We start from the raw sequence: 19810 nt of genomic DNA, 5'->3' as shown, positions 1-19810 counted from the left end.
TCAGGGCTGCAACACTGCTGACTAGCATGGAAAGATATTTGGTGGCTCTCCTTCAGCCATAGGAGCCAGCTCCGTGGGTGCTCCAGCACCTCCAACATTGAACAAAGCCTTTGACTGTGTCCAAGGAGAGGTGATTTCTGTTGGGTTTAGCACACCCAATAATTTTGAAAAGTTGGTTCCTATTCCTTGACATAAAACTCTGTGAAGACCACTGGTTTATTGGAACAAAACTTATCTGAGGTAACTAGAAGCCAACCACCAACATGGGTTCACATTTTTATATAGTGATTTCTGGCTTCTGGTTGTGAGCGCACAATACAGAAAGCGGTTTTACAGCATAAGCAAACCCTGCTCAATGCCTTGGGTTAGATGCCAGAACACAGCATATTTAAAATAATGGTAATAAGACTAATTCACTACTCAGCACAGCTGCAGAGAAGTGCACTGAAGAGTGAAAAGCTGAGCACAATGCTGAAGCTTTAACGGCAAATCAGAGGAGGAGTGGAGGGCACACAAGTGTTTTCTGGCTTCAAAGCAGAAAGTGATCTGAAATCAAGGGTAGCACTTCATCTCAGATCACCAATTCCCACTGAAGGCCCAAAGACTCCACTCTACCACCCCTCCCTCCAACCCAACAGATGAATGATCCTCCTGATCCCCCCAACACTAACCTCAGAGATGGACCCCCTCCCCCCTCCATCTCCCTGGACTCAAAGATGACTCCTCCAATCCCCTAGTACCCCATCCCTGCCAGCCCAAAACAAAAAAAAGCCTGATAGTCTAATTGACCCCCTCCCTCCTCTGACCCTCACCTTTGATGTGCCAACATCCAACTAAAAAGTCACTGCTGATCTAGTGGACCGGCCTCACAGACCACCACCCACACTCTTTGAAGGTGGGAGGACGGAGCACTGCCCACTTGCTCTTACCTCTGCATTTTGTCGTCTTGCAAAATGGCAGCACCTGACTACAAGGGGTCTGTCTGCCAAATAAGGATGCACTGCATGAGGTTTCAAGGTAGTGCAGAGGCAGGAATGAGTAAGTATTGTTCCTGCCTCTCACCATCAACCTGTGTGTGGGGAAGGACAGCCATGGGGAGGGGTCAGAGACCACTATACCACCAGCAACCTTTTAGTTTGGATGATGGTGAGGGGTTTGGAAGATTGGGAGGGGGTCCAGTAGACCACCAGGAATTTTTGCCTTGGCTGTCGGGGGACAGGAGATGGGTCAGGAGGGACGGGGGACCAGCAGAGATTTTTTATGGGTGGGGATGTTGAGGGGTGGGAGAGGGGGCCTAGAGTCCAGTGGGATTTGTTTTTCTAACATCTCCCTTCCTGTCAGTTTGTAAACCAATCCCCACTCATGCACTAACAGGAAGTGAGACATCTGCAGCACACAGTAGTGTGCTGTTTTTCTGATAACACACACTTTTTAATGCAGTAGTTATTTACATGCTATTTGCTTATTGCATTGGGGAGCAAAACGTTTGTTATGTTTGTCTTAGGATGCTGTAAGCTAAGTGTCATTACACAGCTCTAATGAAGCTTACTGCACCAGTAGTCGCTAAGGCAAAAAACTGCTACAATTCTGTCTTTCAATGCCAACACCAAAGGATAGTGAGGGATAGCAGAAAAACAAAGCTGTACCAAGCAAAAAGCATCACCAGGATTCTTTCATACCTCCATCTTAGGCTTCTTTCCCTGCCAGATAACTGCCCTAGCCTTACACAACCCTGCCAAGCAATTGGTCCTGTCTTCCATCTTCCTGCAAGGCTACTACTACTACTACTACTACTATTTAACATTTCTAAAGCGCTACTAGGGTTACGCAGCACTGTACAATTAAACATAAAGGACAGTCCCTGCTCAAAGAGCTTACAATCTAAAGGACAAGTGAACAGTCAGTCCGATAGGGGTAGTCAAATTGGGGCTGTTGCCATCAGTGCCACTTACTTGCAATGGTCCTGCGGTGGGCAGGGACTAGGTGCCGGGCCTGATAGATATAACAGCGTAGCTGGTAAGACATAGGACCTGAAATACAAGGTGTGAAAGTTGTCAGTGCAGTTTTTTGTGTGCTCCTGTGCTTAGAACATTGCTAACCTGACAGGATGAGTCCAGCTCTTGGTGACTAATAAGAAGAATAAAAAATATAAACACACTGGGGCTAATACACAGCAGATGACTAATGACCAGTTAAGGTTATCTGAATAACTTTAACCAGGTATTCAGCAGAGTAAACCTGGTACATCCTGCTGTTGAATATCACCAGTAGGATTTGATTAAACTTATACAGATAACTTTAGGTCAGCTATTTGTGCAAGCTTAAAATGCCCCCCCGACTACAGCAGAATTAACACTTTGGTGGGTCCTATGCAAACAAGCTGTTTGTTCCTCTATCATAATATAAATACATTTTAGCACTCCCACACAGGACCCTGCATGATTGTTCTGAATGTGGAGGAAAATGCAACAGCTATGAGGCAACTGCTCTCCTAACAACTGGAGGGCAGTACATAGTGAAAAAAAGCCAAAAGAATGCTTGAATGAGTTAGATTTAGCTCACACCTTTTTTTCAAGACAAGATACATTCAGGTACAGTAGGTATTTTCCTGTTTACAAATCAAAGTTTGCACTTGAGGCAAAATAACTTGTTCCAGACCACAAGGAAAGTTAGTGGGATTTGAATCAGACATCCTTACTTCTTAGCCTGTTGCTCTAACCATTGATCTACATCTCCAATCCAGATATTAGCAGCCAAAAGGTTAGCCTCATAAATGTCTTGAACATTGATTGCTATGATTTTAGCCCTGTTTTCCAAATAAGACTTGTGGTAGCTTATAGAAGAATTTTGGTAGAAGTGTCTTCCACAGAGAGCTCATAGTCTGTGGGAATCTGTGTCAGTGAGAGATAGTGATGTCTTCTGTTGTGTATTCCTCTGTTATGAGAGACATGCTTATTACTAAGAAGAGGGCGCATTTCTTGCAGTGGCTCAGGTTAAGCTGGAAAACAATTATATGACGTTTAGGAGAGCAATGAAAAGAGCTTTCTAATCCCCCTATTTACTAAGCCGCACGGCAATGCCGACTCAAAGCGAATGGGCGAACCTACACCATTTGAAAGAATAGCATCTCTTAGTGGAATCTTTCCTGGAAGCCAGCAAGACTCGAGAGACACCCTCTGACAGATCAAGAGAAGCAAATTCTAGGCTCTCAATATTCAGGCCATGACCCCTCATTCTGCCTGATGAAGGTCAGAAAACACTCCAGTCTCCACAGTTCTTCAGAGGATAACTCCAGAATAAGAGGGAACCAGATCTACTGAAGCCAGTACAGTGCGATTAAGATCATGGTCCTGTGGTCTTGCTTGAGTTTCAGCAGAGTCTTCCCCACAAGAGGAATGAGAGGATACGCATACAGAAGACCTGACCCCCAATGAAGGAGGAAGGCATCTGACACTAGTCTGTCGTGGGCCTGAAGACCGGAGCAGAACTGAGGGACTTTGTGATTCAGTTGAGTGGCATAACCTTGCCCAGTCTGTCAACCACATTTTTGTTTTTGCCTACCAGATAAGTGTCTCGAAGGAACATGCTGTGTTGGCGAGCCCAGCACCACATCCGGATGACTTCCTGACACAGAGGGTGTGATCCGGTGTCCCCCTGCTTGTTATAATACATTGCAACCTGGTTGTCTGTTTGAATGAGCACAATTTGATTAGACAGCCGATCTCTGAAAGCCTTTAGAGCATTCCAGATTGCCCAGAGCTCCAGAAGATTGATCTGAAAACCTGTTTCCTGAAGGGACCATGTTCCCTGAGTGTGAAGCCCATCTACATGAGCTCTCCAACCGAGGAGAAATGCATCCGTCGTCAGCACTTTTTGTGGCTAAGGAATTTGGAATGGAAGTCAACATGTAGTACTGGTAGTGATGTGTTCCTAGCCAAAATTGAAGATACTTTCAGTGGGCTGGAAGTATTGGGATGTGAGTATATTTATTTATTTATTTATTTATTTGTTTCTTTGTTTGTTACATTTGTATCTCACATTTTCCCACCTATTTGTAGGCTCAATGTGGCTTACATAGTTCCGAAGAAGCGTTTGCGGACTCCGGTGTAAACAAATACAAAGTGATGTTGTGGTAAGATAAGTTCATGTGGCACAGCCACATTAGGGGATCATGCAACGGAAGAGTTGTGTTATGTCCATACCGTACTTTAGTTTTGTTGTGTTGCAGAGATCAGGCATTTATGTTGGATCGGTAGGGTATGCCTTTATAAACAGGTTAGGTTTTAGTGTTTTCCGGAAGTTTAGGTGGTCGTTTGTATTTTTCAAGGCTTTTGGTAATTCATTCCACAGTTGTGTGCTTATGTAGGAAAAACTGGACAAGTAAGTTGATTTGTATTTGAGTCCTTTGCAACTTGGGTAGTGCAGATTTAGGTACGTTCGTGTTGATTCGGATGTGTTTCTAGTTGGTAGGTCGATCAAGTCAGTCATGTATCCCGGGGCTTCACCGTGGATAATTTTGTGAACCAGAGTGCAGATTTTGAAAGCAATGCGTTCTTTGATTGGGAGCCAGTGTAGTCTTTCGCGAAGGGGTTTCGTGCTTTCAGATCGCGTTTTTCCGAAGATAAGCCTAGCTGCCGTGTTTTGAGCGGTCTGAAGTTTCGTTAAGATTTGTTCTTTGCATCCTGCATAAATTCCATTGCAGTAGTCTGCATGGCTTAGTAGCATTGATTGTATCAGGTTGCGAAATGTTCCCCTCAGGAAGAACTGTTTCACGCGTTTGAGTTTCCACATTGCTTGGAACATTTTCTTGATGGGAGCCAGTGTAGTCTTTCGCGAAGGGGTTTCGTGCTTTCAGATCGCGTTTTTCCGAAGATAAGCCTAGCTGCCGTGTTTGAGCGGTCTGAAGTTTCTTTAAGATTTGTTCTTTGCATCCCGCATAAATTCCATTGCAGTAGTCTACATGGCTTAGTACCATTGACTGTATCAGGTTGCGAAATGTTTCCACCTCGGGAAGAACTGTTTCACGCATTTGAGTTTCCACATTGTTTGGAACATTTTCTTGATTGGTAGCCAGTGTAGTCTTTCGCGAAGGGGTTTCGTGCTTTCGGATCGCGTTTTTCGAAGATAAGCCTAGCTGCCGTGTTTTGAGCGGCCTGAAGTTTCTTTAAGATTTGTTCTTTGCATCCCGCATAAATTCCATTGCAGTAGTCTGCATGGCTTAGTACCATTGACTGTATCAGGTTGCGAAATGTTCCCCTCGGGAAGAATTGTTTCACGCGTTTGAGTTTCCACATTGTTTGGAACATTTTCTTTGTTGTGGTTGTCACTTGGATCTCTGGTGTTAAGCTGCGGTCCATTGTAATGCCGAGGATTTTCAGGCTGTCTGAGATAGGGAGGGTGTAATCTGGGGTGTGATAGTTGTGGGGTGGGCCACGCTGTGTGGGATGAGAGAATGAGACAGTGTGTCTTTTCTTTATTGAGTTTTAGTTGAAATGCATTTGCCCAAGAGTCCATGATGATCTTGATTTCGTTGGTGATTTCTGTCAGTTAAGATTTGAAAGGCATGTATATTGTGACATCGTCTGCATAGATGAAAGGGTTAAGGCCTTGGTTGGATAAGGACTTGGCTAGTGGGGTCATCATTAGGTTGAAGAGGATCGGTGATAGCGGTGATCCTTGTGGTACTCCACAGTCTGCTTTCCACGGTATGTTTGAGTTTGATTCTACTTGATATGTTCTTGTGGTGCATCCTTTAAGTCCAGAGAGCATTGCCAATCATTTTCTTGAATCAGGGGAAGAAGGGTGCCCAAGGAAACCATCCTGAACTTTTCTCGGACTAGGGATTTGTTCAGGGCCCTTAGGTCTAGGATGGGATGCATCTCCCCTGTCTTCTTTTGCATGAGGAAGTACCTGGAATAGAATCCCTGCCCTTCTTTCCCTAGTGGAACGGGTTCAACTGCATGGGACTGTAGAAGTGCAGAGAGTTCCTCTGCAAGTACCTGCTCATGCTGAGAGCTGAAGTAATAGCTCTCAGTAGGCAATATGGAGGTTTTTGAATCCAATTTAGTGCATATCCGAGACGGATTATTTGGAGGACTCAGTGAGAGGTGACAAGAGGCCACCTTTTGTGGGAAAACTTCAGCCTCCCCCGACCAGCAGGTCATCCTGTACGGACACTTTGATAGCGACTGTGCTCTGCTGGAGCCAGTCAAAGCTCACACCTTGCTTAGACTGGGGAGCAGCAGGGGCCTTAGGCGCACGCTGTTGACGAGAACGAGCATGCTGGGGTTGAGCCTGAGCAGGTTGGCAAGAGGAAGTTACAAGGCTATTTTGTTGGGGCTATTTGTCTGGGCTATTTTGTCCAGGCTATTATGTTGAGATGCCACTTTGAGCAGAGATCCTGGAAGCCACGTCAAAAGTGTCATAGGCGCCTCTGGTCAAGAAATTTTGACATGTCTTCTGCTGCTTAGCCAACTGGTGAACTAACTCGGCCTGCTCTGGTGGGAGAGAGTCTGCCAAGTCCATCAACTTATGCACTGAATTCCACAAATAGATCCTTGTAAAGAGCTGGTATGATTGTATACAGGACACGAGCATTGAAGCCTGGGGCATCGTCCTCTCAAGGTCTTAGCTTCTATGCCTGGGGGGTGCCAAGGCATAGTTCTAAAACTTTTGGTTCTTTTGAGAGCAGACTCCACCACCGTGTGAGGCAACTGAGGCCTATCAAAACCAGGTGTACTGTGGATCTGGTACTGGGTGTCAGTCTTCTTGCGCATGACAGGGACTGACAGAGGGGACTTCCTGTTCCGATCAAGGACTTTCATGAGTACCTCGTGGAGAGGGACAATCACAGCCTCCCTAGGAGGAGACGTGTAGTCCAGGACCTCGAGCATCTTAGCCCTGGGCTTGTCCTCCACTTCCAAATGAAATGGAATAGCCTCAGCCATTTCCTTTACAAAACAAAGGAACAAAATGCTCTCCGGAGGAGACTTTCTCCTTTCAAGTGGAGGGGAGGATTCAGTGGGGATACCATAGGACTCATCTGAGGAGAAGTACCGTGGATCTTCCTCTGACTCTCATGAGCATTCCTCGTCGGTGTCAGTCAAAACTCCTTGTGGGAGGGCTGAGACCGAGCCTGCCTCGACATTGAGGAACTATGTCCCCAAGAGGGGCGTCGAGGAGTCGGCTCCCACCTAGACTCCAACGAAGCTTCCTCCACCAACATCAAGGGGGTATCGGCTTAGGTGGCAGTCAACACCGGGGCCACACCACAGGCTGAGGGCCAGGCGGAGCCACAGCAGACTGGACGGTAGGCACAAGCACCCCCAACACCAGTGCACAGTGCTGCAAGATGCCATCCACTAGCTCAGGTAGCAAGGCCCGGATACGCTCATCGAGGGCCGACATCAGGAAAGACTGGAGTGTCAGTTCCAAGACAGTCTGCAGAATAGACGGGGTCAAGACGGAAGTCGGGTCCTGGCTGCCTGGAGACAGGCTCAGACACCTCCTGGATAGAGGGGGAGTGATCCTCCTGGCAACAACACTTCTCGGGTGCCAAGCCTATTGACGCTTTGGAGCTCCCGGCACCATGTGACGAGGATGACCGATGCCAATGCTTCTTGGCCTTCACCCCTGAAGCTCGGTGTCGAGACTCTTCGGTACCGATGAGGATGACGTCAAATCTTCACGTCGCCTTGGGGTGGGTCTGATGCTGTCTAATCCTGAGGGCCCTTTCCAGCAGTCAGCATCGAGACAGGTGGAGACCCACTTGACACACTACTGCTCCCAGTGTCTCTGGGTATTGAGGCAGCCATAGGGACCGATGCTCCTGATGTTGATGCTGTCTTCAACGTCAATGCCACTGACCTCAATGCCAATGCCGATGTCAAGGACCTGGACTTGGCTCCAAAAATCTTTTCTCGTTGAGCCTCTCTGAACAGGTGAATCGTTTTCTTCATACGAAGACAAAGGACACAATTAGCAGGGATATAGTTGGGCCCTAGACACTGAAGACACCAAGAATGGGTGTCCATGCCAGAGACTGGCCAATTGCACCAGTTACAGTGCTTAAAGCCACTGGGAGATTTAGAGGACTTGGATGGAAAAACTTCTGATGCTAAATCAACTTGAACTTGCTAAATGAACTTTCTTTACCTGAATATTTAATCCACTCTGTCACCTCCATCTTAACTATGTATTTTCTCTTTTCCGGAATTGGTGATCACCATTACGGAACAATGTAAGCCACATTGAGTCTGCCAATAGGTGGGAAAATGTGGGATATAAATGCTACAAATAAATAAATAAAAGACGCGATGGTGCCTGAAAAAAGGGGCAAGAAACCAGGAAAAAAAGATGGGAAGACCCAACCGGAGAACAGGCCTAAATGTGGCCTAGCGTACGCAAAATAAAGGAAACTTAAAAACTGGCAAAATAAAATAAGGTATGGGAAGAGAAGGGAAAACAAGTGCCCAAAAAAGGCACAGTGAAAAACAGATGAAAAAATGCTAAAAGGCACCAAAAATAAAGCTCTTCTGACCAGGTGTGAAGAGAAATCACAAACAGTCTTCTCACCACTGTAAAAAAAAAACTGCGGTAGCCGCGCATGAGCGGCAGGCGGGAAGGCATCCGTGCATGTGCGGTGGAGTGTGTCTCATGCTCCACAAAAGCTCTTATGGCTTGTCATAAAGCCCAGACCAGGCAACGCAGTGCCATGTTACCCACTTGTGAGAATTAATGCCCTGCTTGTCCTCGAAGAAAGCACATTAGTCCATTCTCCTGTAGGCTACATCCTATATGCCTCTCCTTCCTCCAAGCCATACCCCCACCACTGTATTTCCTTCTCCATTATTACTCCTGTACCTGGCATGGAGCCTTTTTTTCCTCTTGCAGCATCTGTGTCTGTTACTTACCAGATGTTGTTGATGGAAATGTTAAATTGTGGTAGTTGTATGTTATATTTGAAGATGGAGAAGTTGATTGTTAAACTGCAGAATTGGTGTGACTTACGTTGATAAATGCAGTTGATGATGGGAGTGTTTAGCTGTAAGATGTCACATTGCTGCTGTTTGTTCACTGTCTCGTCTATGCTCTCATTTTCTATGTCTTCAAATTCTACACCCTGAGCAGAGAAAGGAGATGAACTCTTAGAGGTCTGATGCACAATTCCCTCAATATGCTCTTCTATTATTATGTACTTTTTTTTTGCCACACATCCAAAAGCATTAAACTCTTACTAAATAAAATGAGGATACCAAAGACATACAACAGCAGATGAATTACAAGGGAAACCCCATATTTAAGTCCTTGATGTTAACCCATAAGTAGGGAGACAGTCAACCCATCAATGGAGTAATCAAAGGAAAAACATATCAGAAGAAAACAAGAGGCTAACTGGATAATGCCTACTTAACACGGGAGAACTTAGTGCCACCTAGGGGCTCTTTTACTAAGCTGTGGTAGGCACTAGCACATGCCTACTTATTAATAAAAGCACTGTTTGGCAATCAGTGCGTGCTTCTCCCACGTTAAAAGTATTTTACATTTTTTGGTGCAGGAGGAGTGTTTGGGATGTAGAGTAGGTGTGTGCCCAATTTAGCACAGGAGTAGCGTGGGAGCCCTTACCACCTCCTAAATATGTGGTGGTAAGTGCTCCCACAGTAATGGCCACACACTAATTGGGAAATTAGTGCATGGCCATTACATAAAATATGGAAAGGCCCTTCCTTTTAAGTATCTTGTCTCCTCATCATTATGTTGTCTTGTCTCCTCTTCACCCATAGATATTGGCCATTCTCCTTCTCCCTATACATGTATTGTTTTTTCCTATTTCCCACCAGTATCATCACATACCACCTTCACTTTCCCACCCCTGGCTCCTTTGCTTTTAGCAGTGGCATTTGTTTCTACAACTGTGCTACTTCTCTGAAGCTTATTGTGTGGCACATGTTACCAGTCAAACTCTCGCAAGATCATAAAAGGATCAGACCTAGCCGCTGCTAACATGTGGAGGGAATCTGGAGGATAGGGGCTGGTGTTGATGAAGTAGGGGTTACATGGTTGAAGAGGGAAGCCAGTGTCAGCTAAAGGGTGGGGAGAGGGGCTTAGATGAGGAGTTTGGTGCTTACAATGGAAAGAAAGAGGTACTGTAGGTATTGGAATAGGGAGAGAGATGAGAAGGCCAGTATCTGTCTTGAGAGGATGAAAGAGTAATTCTTCAAGACATGGGAAATTATGCACCAACTGTTGCAGCATCACGGAAAACTGTGGCCTCATTTCTTTAAAGTTGGAGGTTTGAATGTTAGAGGCAGTCAGTCATTCTCAGATTCCTCCTCCTCCTCCTCCTAATTAATCCATAGGCTTCATACAAACCTTCTGGTCACCTACAAGTAGAAGCAGCCGTTCAGTGGCAAATGTAGGTTATGACTGATTCCACTGTAATGCATAAAATTCTGAAGAACCAGAAGAACCATAGCAACTGACAAAGAATGTTTAGAAATCTGAAAGTCTTTCACTTGTTAACTTTCATCCTCATCTACTTCTCTACTACTCTACATCACTCACTCTTGTCCTCATATGATCCATAATGAACAGATTTTTCTTACCAAAGAACCCTCCAAAAGAAAGACAGCAGTTGCACCTATTTTCTTTGTTGGTATGAGTATCCTACGCCAGCAGCGACGGCGGTAAATGTCATTGGTGCGTGGGTTCAAGTGAAACTTCCAACCAAATAATGGTGCATACTCCCAAGCAGCGAGAGGAGGATCAAGGGGCTTCTTATCTGTATTTTCTGTTTCTGCATGCTATAAGGAAAAGAATAAGAGGCTCTGAAGAAGGTACAAAAATATAAAGGGTCAAGAGAGAATCCATAGCAGGACTACAGTTCAGGTGATGGGCACAGGGCTACAGAACCTGCCACCAACAGGACTTGATGATTCAAGAGAAGGGCGGAGGAATAAAGAGCCTGTCTCCTTTAAGACTGGATGGCTTGTAGCATAGGAGCCAACTGTCACAATGACTGGGGGTGCTGAACCCATCACAAATTACTCATACTTACTCAAGGTGACTGGTGAAGGCATTTGCTCAATATTGGGGATGCTCAAGCACCCAGAGCAGCCACAGTGCTGACTTGTATGTTTTGTAGGATGCCATAAGAGTGCAGAGTCTGTCACCTCTAGGACAGGATGATCCAGGGAATGGGCACATCTCTAAGACCGGATAATGCAAAGGATAAATGCGGGGATACAGTGTATACTAGTAAGGACTGATAATTGTTGATTTCAGTTCAGAATTTGATGGACCAGTACTCGTAGCACTAAAAACATCATAAAACAATGAATGTGGAGGGTAAAATAGCAGGTTGTCTTTGTGCGAAGGCTAAGTAGGAGCCTATTTCCAGCCTATTTTATAAAGACAAATAAGTGCCTTGGGCTCATTTTCAAAGCACTTAGACTTACAAAGTTCCATAGGTTACTATGCAACTTTGTAAGTCTAAGTGTTTTGAAAATACTCTGTCTCTTTATAAAATACTAGGGACAAAGTGGACTCTATCATTCTGTGCTGTGCCAACATTGCTGAGTGACTCATTAAATCATTTTGAATACTGGGCCCTGAGTTTATACCCACAGTAAATAATGGGTTATGGAGTCAAATCTTGCTCAAATCCAACTCCATTTTGGAGTTAATTCTATAACTGGGCACCTGGTAAGAACCTATTCTATACAGGAACGAAGATGCCTACTTTTCTTTATAAGATAACAGTAAAAGTACATGACTAGGAGTTAGGTGCGTGCAGTTATTCCAGTCACACAGCCGGCACAAGTGTGCACGTGCCTATGTTCAAGTGATACACACATAATTTACTGTGTTCTGTAAGTAATGTGGGTGAGTCCCACCCATTCTCTGTCAAACCAGTGGCATATTTATTCCAGGTGTGTGTGTTGTGTATGCACCCCATCAGGCTGCCGCCCATGCCTTAAAATCATCTCCCTCTTGTCTTTGCCCGGGCAACGGCAGCGGCCTGCACCGGGACTTTCTCTGTGAACCGTCCTGCCCCTTCTGACACAACTTCCTGTTTTTTGAAGGGCAGCACGGTTCACAGAGAAAGACCCACCACAGGCAGCCTATAAGTGCTGCTGCCGCTGCCTGGAGCAGGTGATTTTAAGGTACCTGGTTGAGGGGGGGGCGTACCTCCAGTTAAAAATTTCTGCCTATGCCACTGGCTCAAACTCCACCTATGTGAATGCCTTCCTGTAAAATATGCATTATGTAAGGTATGCATGTATTTACAGAAGCGTGCCAAGGTGTAATTTTAGGCATTCATGTGTATATGTGCACACATATGTAGGTAAATACCATTATTTTACTGATCTATGTGTATAATCAGCCTATAACTGTTAGTAGGTACTTTGTAGAATTTCCTTCAAAGGAATAAATTCTATATAAGGTGCTACAGCTATTCTATAAACATCACTCCACGTTGGGTGCCGATTATAGAATAGCGCCAGGATCTACACCTAACTTTTAGGCGAGAGGATTTACGCTAACTGAAACCTGGTGTAAATCCCTGCATCTAAATTAGGTGCGGATCTGCCATATTCTGTAACATTACCAGCAAATTCTTGGAACACCCATGACCCGCCATGCCCCTCTCATGGCCATGCATCCTTTTCAGATCTCGGCACAAGAATTTACACACGTATCTTTATAGAATTACACCTATCAAGATGTACACATAAATTTTAATTTTGCCAATTAGTGCCAATAATTGATTATTAGCGCCCAATTATCAGTGCAAATTGGTTTGTTACTCAAATTGTGAACATGCCCAAATTTGCATGCACAATTTTGTGTGCCTTATATAGAATCTGGAGTTTGTGCCTTATCATGTTTTAGCTTCATATGCTTAGCAATTGTTACTTGATTAAGACTATATCTATGACTATTGTTACCCGCCTTGGATAAAGGCAGGATATAAATGTAGTAAATAAATAACTGAATGGCCTTTTTTTTTTTTAAAGGGCCCTTTTAACTAAGGTGTGGTAAAATCTGGGCTTTGTGTGTAGGAAAGTCCCACATCAGAACACACTAAGCCCAGATTTAATGCAGCATTTTTGTTGTTTTTTTTTCTTTTTTTTTGGCAGGTCATGCGCTGATGTTCTCATTAGTATTCAGTACCTGCAAAACATTAACACAGGAGCCCTTACCGCCTCCTATTTAGCAGACACTAAGTGCTCCCACATTAACTTTGCATTTTCCAGTTAGCACATTCTAATCCTAATGTGCTAGCTGTATATGCCTTCCTATGCTTGCCCTGTTACTAAGGGCTAGGCCTAAGGACTGTACTGTCAGCTTGGTTCTCACATGTTAGCCTACTAACTCAGCATCGTGTAATAATCATTGCTTTCTCAGGAGCTGAGAACTGACACTTCATAACGTTTGTTTGCAGCTGAGTATGTTTTTCATATAGGGTGGATGTAACTTTGTAAGTTGCTAGGAGACAGGCTGAGAACACAGTGTGAGCCTGACATGTCCAGTATGTTGCATTTGTGGAGAGAGACAGAGAGAGGACACAAGGGTATTGTTCTGACTGTGCACGCAGAATAGATAACCAATTAGCCAATGGCCACTAAGAGTGCATGTGCCCACAACGTCAGGAGAGACTGTTATACCCATATATGGTAAAGGCTATTTTCTGATTTTGTAGGAGTGGAACACCGGATACTACCCGAATACTACTGCCTACCAGAACAACCTCATGTTTTGTGCCTATTGATGGACTTATACTTATGTATTCTACCTCTGCTTTTGGCTTTTAGCCATACTTTATCACTGCACTGGACCATTGTGCCTTACTCAGTTTTATTGTTTACTAATGTAAGACAGAATGCAGGGCTATTAGACATACAGTGGGGGAAATAAGTATTTGATCCCTTGCTGATTTTGTAAGTTTGCCCACTGACAAAGACATGAGCAGCCCATAATTGAAGGGTAGGTTATTGGTAACAGTGAGAGATAGCACATCACAAATTAAATCCGGAAAATCACATTGTGGAAAGTATATGAATTTATTTGCATTCTGCAGAGGGAAATAAGTATTTGATCCCCCACCAACCAGTAAGAGATCTGGCCCCTACAGACCAGGTAGATGCTCCAAATCAACTCGTTACCTGCATGACAGACAGCTGTCGGCAATGGTCACCTGTATGAAAGACACCTGTCCACAGACTCAGTGAATCAGTCAGACTCTAACCTCTACAAAATGGCCAAGAGCAAGGAGCTGTCTAAGGATGTCAGGGACAAGATCATACACCTGCACAAGGCTGGAATGGGCTACAAAACCATCAGTAAGACGCTGGGCGAGAAGGAGAGAACTGTTGGTGCCATAGTAAGAAAATGGAAGAAGTACAAAATGACTGTCAATCGACAAAGATCTGGGGCTCCACGCAAAATCTCACCTCGTGGGGTATCCTTGATCATGAGGAAGGTTAGAAATCAGCCTACAACTACAAGGGGGGAACTTGTCAATGATCTCAAGGCAGCTGGGACCACTGTCACCACGAAAACCATTGGTAACACATTACGACATAACGGATTGCAATCCTGCAGTGCCCGCAAGGTCCCCCTGCTCCGGAAGGCACATGTGACGGCCCGTCTGAAGTTTGCCAGTGAACACCTGGATGATGCCGAGAGTGATTGGGAGAAGGTGCTGTGGTCAGATGAGACAAAAATTGAGCTCTTTGGCATGAACTCAACTCGCCGTGTTTGGAGGAAGAGAAATGCTGCCTATGACCCAAAGAACACCGTCCCCACTGTCAAGCATGGAGGTGGAAATGTTATGTTTTGGGGGTGTTTCTCTGCTAAGGGCACAGGACTACTTCACCGCATCAATGGGAGAATGGATGGGGCCATGTACTGTACAATTCTGAGTGACAACCTCCTTCCCTCCGCCAGGGCCTTAAAAATGGGTCGTGGCTGGGTCTTCCAGCACGACAATGACCCAAAACATACAGCCAAGGCAACAAAGGAGTGGCTCAGGAAGAAGCACATTAGGGTCATGGAGTGGCCTAGCCAGTCACCAGACCTTAATCCCATTGAAAACTTATGGAGGGAGCTGAAGCTGCGAGTTGCCAAGCGACAGCCCAGAACTCTTAATGATTTAGAGATGATCTGCAAAGAGGAGTGGACCAAAATTCCTCCTGACATGTGTGCAAACCTCATCATCAACTACAGAAGACGTCTGACCGCTGTGCTTGCCAACAAGGGTTTTGCCACCAAGTATTAGGTCTTGTTTGCCAGAGGGATCAAATACTTATTTCCCTCTGCAGAATGCAAATAAATTCATATACTTTCCACAATGTGATTTTCCGGATTTAATTTGTGATGTGCTATCTCTCACTGTTACCAATAACCTACCCTTCAATTATGGGCTGCTCATGTCTTTGTCAGTGGGCAAACTTACAAAATCAGCAAGGGATCAAATACTTATTTCCCCCACTGTATAGCTTGTAACTGTAACTGTAGTAGCAAGGCGTATACGAGATCAGCTTGCACGTAGATGCCCCATGAATAGGTGGCCTTGGAGGGTGCTAACACCCCCGCCCTGCATCTCTGAGCCGACGAGTCTTATCTCCTGTGCTAGAAAGGAGCATTGTGTGTATGTAGAATAAGCTGCTAAGTTTCGTTTCTCTTGCCAGTATCTTTTCAGTATTATGACGTGTGTACGTACTGAGAACTACAATTATGCACTGTATGAACTACAACTGTTTACTGCGCATGCCAAATGTGACGTGTAAGGGGCCTAGTGCGCAGGCCCAGTAGGGAAGTATAAATGTAAGTGTCAGGTGATTTGCGACACACAGTGTCCTGAGACTACTCGGTACTGTTCACTTGCTAGCAATAAAGTTGCCTTGTTTGGAACCAAATTTGGCCTTTTGTCTTCTGATTTACTAGCCTGTTTCAATTTCAGTTTAGGGGAAATCACATGATTTATGAGAAATGTAATTTGCAACAGTATATATGTGATGTCCGGGAGGTGTTAGCTGAGCAGTCCCTTGTCTTTCAGGATGCGCATTACTGACTGACAACCTGCTCCAGGGAAGAGAACTATTGTTTGTATTTTTGGCTCTATGAGATGCTAATAAAGGTAAATTTACTGGCTGCGCCTAACGGAGTCTAAGTTCTCTTTCTTATTTTTCCAGCTGTTGGGGCTGTAGTGCTTTCTCTCCCTGTGGGGGCTAAGGGTCAGAAATACACATAGCTAAATAATGTGAGAATGTCCACTTTCTGCCCATGACACAACCCTCATAAAAATATTTTTTAAAAATAGGTGTTACCATGTGCAAGCAGGCAAAATGCCACAAAACACTTTAATACGTTCTGCGGTAGCCTGTTAGTGTGCACTAACCATGCGTTAAACCCCTAATTCTATAAAGGTCACCAAAAACTGACCATGCAAATTTAGGCGCGCTCCCGATATGTGCAAGTAATTTAATAGAATGACGAGCCAATTAGTGCCAATAACTGGCTTTTTAACAAGCAATTATTGGTACCAATTAATTTAATTGGGAATTATGCACATAAAGTTAGGTGCGGGATCTGCACCTGAAATTTACATGTGGCCCGTAAAAGGGGGCACAGAAATGGGAGAGTCATGGGTGTTTTGGGGCAGCTCGGGGTGTAGTTTTAAGTTATATGTGTAATTATAGAATAACGGTGCTCTGTGCGTAAATTCAAGGGTGGGCATTTGCACAATCTTTTCATTGGTGCAAATGCAGGCGCATACATTTACACATGACCTCTACACTTAAGCGTTAATTCTAGGCTTATAGAATATCATTTAAGCAGAAGGGTTTTTGGCACCAATTTTTTCGGCACTATTTACACAATCTAGCCCTAAGGGGTTAACACCCTTTAGTAAAAGAGCTTCTTAATGTTTATTTATCGAAAAGTAAAAAGTTCAAACACATCTCAATATATCCTTGCCAAATATTATCATAAGCACTGATTTTGAACATTATTTCAAATCCATAGTTCTATATTAAACTCAGTTACCTTAAGTTCAACCCGCTTCTCTTTTTCCCCCTTTTTTTCCACCCCCACTTCCTCTCTTCCTGAGCTTAACCTCTTATACTTCTTTCACAATGATCTCCATATATTCTAAGGAGTTTAGCACTTGCTACACAGAAGGTGAGATCTTTTTTATGGTCTGGAACAAGGGAAGCAGATTTTGCTTTTTTAGTATGAACATGAGGGAAACACGATGACTGGACAAATAATTAAAACTTTTTATACTTTAGAACTTTAGGATCAGTGTCTGTGTTTTCCATACAGCAGGAAGGTCCTAGAGCACAGTGCTTGAGTGTATTACACAACAGATTCTCCCAGGGTTCAGTCTTTGCACTTGTTACAAAGGAATGCCAAGCAGCTCAGTCCCTGTTCTTATTATACAGCAGGAACACATATGAGTTCGGTTACAAAAACGTTATGCATAAGCCCCTGTATTTTGGTGCCAACATTTGTGCATGGATCTTAATTAGCTTATGATCCAATTAAATTGCAGTTAATGTTAACAATTATTTTAACTGTCAATTTGTGCATGCATCTCCCCGCACCCTATTCTATAACCCCAGGGGAGTGGCAAGGGCGTTCCAAAAAGTTGCATACAGGGTTATGCAATAGCCCCATTTCCGCGCCAATATGCCAGAGTTGGGTGTCAACATTACAACAGGTTTCAGCTGGCATAAATACCAGCACAAAACGTTTGGTGTGGGCTCTAAGCGTTATTCTATAAACACTATTTTTTTCCAGCATCATTTATAGAATGCCCTCCAAAGCATTTTGGAAGAATATAGTGCTCACTTCCTGTGCTTTACACCTCTGATAATATTCATAATGTAATAACAGGAGTTATGTTCTACTTTGACTACAGTTGCATCCTTAGGGATACAGGAGGTCTGTGAAAATGTTTAAATAAATAAATTGCTGCAAGTTCAGCCTATGGCTACTAGATGACAACATACCAGGTTTAGGAAGGAGGCAATGTGAATGTCCGAGCTCTTCTGACTTATTTCACGGAACCTTGTTCTCACCCAGCGCCGCCGACGGTGAGTATGATACGTCTTCTCTGCTGTGTACCAGGATTTAGGAGTTGCAGACTGATCAAGTCCCACCCCATACTCCCATCCTGCACAAAACAGGGACAGAAAATAAACAAGTAGGGTGGATGTGTGGAGGACAGACAGGCAGAGAGATGGAAGGAGGGGAGACAAATAGAAGATCTGAATAGAAGAAAAGCAGGTAAAGAGAGAAAATATGGGACAAATACAAAGGAAAGAAAAGTAGAATGACAAAAAACAGAGGGAGGAGAGAGAGGGAATATGAGAGAGAAAGAAAGACATGCAAATACCTCAAAGATATAAATAATATACAATAGTATTCTTCAATGCAAGGTCCAGGAGCCAACTGTGGCCCTTGGAGACCTCTGGGGTGGCCCTCATCATTCTGGCTTTTTTCTGTTACTCTCTTGCTTCTCTAACCAAGTTTATGACAGAAAGGAAGAAATGGATAGGAGGAAGAGCCACATGCTTGAAGGACAAGGTATTTCTCTAGGTAAAGAGAATGCTCTAGAACATGAAGTCACAGTTGAGGCTTCAGGGGAATAAACTCAGGTATAACATAAGAAAATATTTTTTTCCTAAAAAGAATCATGATGAATGGCCTGGGATAAGCACAGATTAGTAGTCTAGTTGTTAGAACAACAAGCTGTAAACCAAAAATATTAAGGCCCAATTGTGACCTTGGGCAAGTCACTTCACCCTCCAATGCATCAGGTAAAACTTAGGGGTAGATACAAAAGGGTTCTTGAGGCACTCCCAAAACCAGCTTCTGGGAGAAAAGGATTGCACTACGATTCAAAATTTACAAAGCGCTCAATAGATATCTTTGATATGTTTTTTGGATTGTGCTGAGATATTTATTTTGGCGCCATTTTTAAAAGACGCTCCCGGTACTGTTTCCCTCGGCACGAGTAATTATAAATCTCCGGTGCACACGCCAGAGGGTTCTGGACGTCCTTACTATGGGTATGACACTGTTGGTTTATTTTCACTAAAACCCCATTAGTCTAGCGCTATCTTTATTTAGAAATCAGTGATAGTATTTAATATACATTATCGCGGGGAGAGGATTATCGTTAGCATTTTTTCACTAAACACACATTTTTGCACATATTATTTTTTAGCTTTCTACTATAGTTTTCTATAATAGTTTTTACATAGCACTTTCTTATGATTTTTTGACTGATGCACCATCACATATGTTCCAATTTTAAAACGGAACATCTAGACTTATTCCTTCATTTAATCATAGAACATTGTGCACAACACATCGTGTTTATAACAACCTATTGTACAGGATTGCACTTTAGCTTTTCAAAGTTTGCCAAGTTATGACATATTTCTAAACGTTCATTTTTATCTTCTTTTTTAGAAGCAACACAGCTATACTCTTGGTTAAGCTATTAGTCACAACACAAGACGTACATATATTTTAATACATATTTAGTTATGTTTATAATACATTGTTTTTAGTGTTTGCATATATTTATTACATTTTTACAAAACCTTTTTTGATATAGTTTGTCACAAATTTGTAAACACATGATTTATCTATTTAATAATTTTTTAATCCATAATGTATGACTAGCATCCACCCATCATTAGTTGTTGTTTACATTCTCATCTGCTTGCTACTTTTTTTTATACAATTAGATTAATGTTATAAATGTTTTAAACTTATGAATGTTTACAAT

General features: G+C 43.5%; 1 protein-coding gene across 1 annotated transcript in view; it reads right to left on the bottom strand.

Moving 5' to 3' along the window:
• FER1L5 (fer-1 like family member 5) overlaps positions 1-19810 on the bottom strand; it is a 382389-nt gene that overhangs the window by 224507 nt on the left and 138072 nt on the right. Inside the window, 4 exon segments of the mRNA XM_030202486.1 lie at positions 1953-2030; positions 9010-9121; positions 10605-10802; positions 18021-18184. Coding sequence (XP_030058346.1) covers positions 1953-2030; positions 9010-9121; positions 10605-10802; positions 18021-18184 — 552 coding nt within the window.

Source organism: Microcaecilia unicolor, chromosome 4, assembly GCF_901765095.1.
Source record: "Microcaecilia unicolor chromosome 4, aMicUni1.1, whole genome shotgun sequence".
NCBI classification, from domain to species: Eukaryota; Metazoa; Chordata; class Amphibia; order Gymnophiona; family Siphonopidae; genus Microcaecilia; species Microcaecilia unicolor.
This window is presented reverse-complemented; position numbering and strand designations above follow the sequence as displayed.